The following is a 4,276-nucleotide window of genomic DNA, read 5'->3' as shown; positions in this document are numbered from 1 at the left end:
TATACTAGCGGGCAAGAAAGTCAAGTATTGTAAAAATAGTTTCTAACTATTTTGACTTTTTGTTTAATTACTTAAAAAAAATCCCCATATAAGGTGTATATATAACCAGGAACCAAAGTATATTTCCCGGACTCTATGTGGTTTTAATAAGTACCTTTTATTAGAGATGTACCAGCTTTTATTGTCAGTGTGTATATGCATGGTTGTAATAAATGTACTTCTTTGCCATCTTGAACTTTCATATATATTGATATGCCCTTCTTTACATAATAGTGAAAGATACACATAAAGCTACCATGCATATTCTGTTTAACTCATAATTGTTTATAGTTCTATCATTTCAACTACGGTCTACATGGTTGCGACGTGGCGTGCCGCCCCGCTAGCTAAGCTTGGAGCAAAATGAGTGAATCTATACTCTAAAATATGTCTATATACATCCGTACGTAGTAATCCATTTGAAATCTTTAGAAAGACAAATATTTAGAAACGAAGGAAGTATGTTTCATCTGGGTCCTGGATCCGCCACTGCAAAGGGCAATGGAAAATTCAGAAACTTGCAGGCTGTTTGTAGAGAAAAATGGAGGTCTACAGACTGTTGACACTCTTGCCTATTGCTTTGCACATCACTATGGGTATTTAAGGGCTTTACTCAACAGCATTCCACTCCACTTGCGCGTGTATTTTGCTCCTAGCACTTGAAGAATGCCCTACAGGAACTTGATACGGTAAGTGACTAAGTTGGAAAAAGGAGCCATTCCATCACTTATTGTCGGCATCGAAAGACAGCCGCTGGATGAACGCTCTGCTCTCAGAATTTGGAGATGTCAACAGGGATTTCCTGGAAGATATTAGAAGAGTTCCCCGGGAAGTGCTTTGGCAACTTTCACTTTTTGATGAGAAGAAAATAGAGCCTGAAGCTATGGTGGCACAGATTTTGCTGGTAACCAAACAAAGCAAAAGCTCTACAAAATTTAAGTACCAAACTCTCATCCCATCCTTACAAACAAAATCCACATGTGTACAAAAGCAATGTCATTCACACTGACACAAAACTACTACGAGTACTTCAAAGACCATACGAATAAGACACCCAGCAGTAAATCTGTATGTGCTAGTAGGCAGTAACAAACTTTTGATTTGAGAAACGAAGACAGCAACTAATTACTAGGCCTAGGTGTTGCCCACTCAACATGGAGGATGAGGTTATCATAACCATAGCCATTGAGCTTGCTGATGGCCTTCTCAGCATCCTCCCTCTGGACAAAGTTGACGAAGCCAAAGCCCCTGCTTGATCCAGTCCTCTGATCCAGCGCAACATAGACTCGGCTAACAGGGCCAAACGCACGGAACAGCTCGAGGAGGTCAGGCTCACGGGTGTCCTCGGATAAATTGGTAACGCGGACAGAGTTCTCATCGTTCCTGCGCCTCATGTCGTGCCCACCATCTTGATAAACAGCATCCTTCCTTAGCCTCCGAGGAACATACGAGCTCTTGGCAGGATCATTCAGTGCCGCAGGTCCGTCAGAAGTAGGAGGCCTGTCCAGAGTATCGACGAGATCCTTGTAGGGGCACTTTGCGGTCCAGTGGTCACCCTTCTTGCCACAGGATCTGCAGACCATGAGAGCGGTACCTTTGTTTGCCGTCGCCAGTTCATCACTGGAAGCACTTGGTTCATCAGCCTTGCTCCCTATAATCAAGTGAAAAGTTAGCAAATAAGATGGGACATGTCTAGGTACTTCAGAACCACAATAAGGATGGACCAACAGCAGTGTTCATGCTAGAGCGTGAGCAATGGCTTATAAGATGGGGACATGTTTAGGGACTTCAGAACCACAATTCATGCTAGAGCGTGAGCAATGGCCTATAAGATGGGGACATGTTTAGGGACTTCAGAACCACAATAAGGATGGATCAATAGCAGTGTTCATGCTAGAGCGTGAGCAATGGCTAAATAGACAAGTTACATTAGTGTGGATTATGGAAGGAAATTTAACATGGCGCCGATCAGCCAAGAAACAGCTTTGAGGAACCTCTAAGCTACTCCGTAAGACCATAACCGATAGTGCATCACAAGTTCACAACTGCAATTGGAAATCCAATGATCAGACACTATACATGGTCTGCAAGCAGCGTCCTTGAATCACCTACCTAACTCAAGCAGAACAAATTTATTCAAAGAAACCTATCTAGCTAGATCTCATGAAATTGATTGAACTCAATCGCAGCTTCTCTTAATGATTAATGTACAACTCAATTTTCGTAGCAGATGTGCAAAACTAGGTAGTATGTCCTCTTACACAACCAGCACAGCGGCGTGCTTCAAAACATGCGAATCAAGAACCTTTGGTGACAAACAACATGTTATCCGACACAGATGTAGCGATGATCTAGGTCGGGATAGAGAGAGGATGGACGAACCTGGGGCGCGTGGGCGCTCGAGGAAGATCTCCTCGGTGGAGACGACGGTGAGGCGCGTGGAGGCGTCGTCGCCGGTGGCGGCGTCGCCGAACTTGGCCCAGGAGCGGCGCTCGACGGCCGCCTTGGAGAGGCGCGTGCGGGCGAGCTTGACGACGCGGGTGGTGGTGGTGACCTTGACCTTGTTGCCGTCGTCGTCAAAGCGGTAGTGGATCGTCTTCTTGAGGCCGTTGGCGTCGGGCCCGACGACGACCGGCGGCGGGAGCAGGAAGTCGAGGTCGCCGCCGTCGTCGTCCTCGTCGAGCTCGCCCCACCGGATCTTCGTCGCCGCCATGGCTGCCGTCGCTGCTGCTTCGCTCGTTCGCCGGCTGGGGTTCAGGGTTCGGGGGCGCGTGCGGCGGCTTGGTAGCGAGCTTGCGAGCTGTGGGACGTGTGGTTCGGATTGGTTGACAGATATATCGTGTGGCGGGGCGTCGGGAGATATATGGACTGCGGGCTGGACTCTACAGCTTGGGACCTTGGTCCGTTCCCGTCTACTTGAGTCGGTTTCTAAACGGGTACCGTGCGTGCCACGGCATGTTCAGAGATCCACCTTTTTGAGACAAAGGGCAAGCGTGAGGGCCACGTACGAGTTTGCTGGGCCTAGCGCACTGGGCCCTTTTAAGCGGCGGTACGAGTTTTGGTGAGCTTGCCCATGTACACGACATGGTCGTTTTGGGCTGTGATGGGAGGCAATAAAAACGCATTGACTCTTTGGCATTTACTCGTTCCGACGAGCTAATCGAACAAACACGGAAGCGCCGATCCGACAGGCCTTTTATAGGGTAACACCAACATAGGAAGTAGGGCCCATCCACATGGGATTAAGGGGGTGTTTGGTTTCAGGGACTTTTTTATGTTGGGACTAAAAAAAGTCCCTAACAAACCAAAGAGGATGGGACTTTTTTGGGACTTTTTGCTAAAAGTCCGTAGAAGCACCTCCTTAAGAGTCTTTTCTAAAAAATCCTAGTGACTAGAAAAAGTTCTAGGACTAGAGAACCAAACACCACCTAAATGAAAACGCTTGCATGCCAACAAAATATACAACTAATCAGTGCCTTGAATTTCAGGAGGGTCACACGAATCTTTCTCTAATGCTATCTAATAACACCGGCTAATCCCCATCCCTGATTTCCTATTTTGTCTGCCTGAAATCAAGCGCTTGGACGATCACGTGCGCAATAGCCAGCCCGAAAAAGGTCATACTCCTCACCTTTTCCTCTGTGGCGGATTAGAAGTATGATATATCGAGTCTAAATTGAAGGTGAAAGTGGTATGGCCGAGAGGTGAAGTGAGGCAAATGTGGCAGCATATGTGTATGTGTTAGCTAGCTAGCAAAGTAAGACGAGAAACATCATTAAAAAAGGCAAGATTGGAACACAATGTTGTACTGTATCATCTTAGTTTGAGATTGTAGACTAAGTTGTTGTTTTTTACCCCTTCTCCTTTCGTTTGCTCCTTCGAGTCTTTGAGCTCATGCTTTTGTAACCTCCTTAAACTCTTGGTTTTGGTTGGAATATAGTTCATGCAGGTGTAAGCCCGGTTGTAGTTCCCCACAAAGAAAAGGCAAGAAAAGTCCTGTCAGGGTCTTAGCGGAACTATTATCACACATGTCATGCATGTGCCACTAAGTCCATACGGTGACGATCATAGCAAAAGCGGATCACGAGATCCCAAACAGGGAGAGCTCGGGCCGAAGTAAGACAAAAGAAGCTGAGGTTGAGTGGATTGTGTTTGTGGACCATGGGGGCCCACTTGCAGTTGTGAGTATGTGGGGTTTAAATGGCCAAGAGACGCTCTTATATGGGTTGTCGATAAA

General features: G+C 46.7%; 1 protein-coding gene across 1 annotated transcript; it reads right to left on the bottom strand.

The window, feature by feature from the left end:
• Positions 1–992: 992 nt before the first annotated feature.
• Positions 993–2,959, bottom strand: LOC123082301 (eukaryotic translation initiation factor 3 subunit G). Its single transcript, XM_044504663.1, has 2 exons — positions 2,422–2,959; positions 993–1,690 (listed from the first exon to the last, which is right to left on the bottom strand). The coding sequence occupies exons 1-2, from the start codon at positions 2,750–2,752 to the stop codon at positions 1,161–1,163; spliced, it is 861 nt and encodes a 286-aa protein (XP_044360598.1). The 5' UTR covers positions 2,753–2,959; the 3' UTR covers positions 993–1,160.
• Between the last annotated feature and the right edge of the window lie 1,317 nt (positions 2,960–4,276).

The sequence above is a fragment of the Triticum aestivum genome, chromosome 4A (assembly GCF_018294505.1).
Source record: "Triticum aestivum cultivar Chinese Spring chromosome 4A, IWGSC CS RefSeq v2.1, whole genome shotgun sequence".
NCBI classification, from domain to species: Eukaryota; Viridiplantae; Streptophyta; class Magnoliopsida; order Poales; family Poaceae; genus Triticum; species Triticum aestivum.
Note: the sequence above shows the minus strand (reverse complement) of the source record. Positions and strands in the feature narration are given on the sequence as shown.

Bases quoted from the DNA above. Each gene is read 5' to 3' on its own strand.
- LOC123082301 (XM_044504663.1), bottom strand. From the start codon at position 2,752: ATGGCGGCGACGAAGATCCGGTGGGGCGAGCTCGACGAGGACGACGAC. The intron at 1,691-2,421 runs GTTCGTCCATCC...ACTTGATTATAG, and splicing joins CGAGCGCCCACGCGCCCCAG to GGAGCAAGGCTGATGAACCA.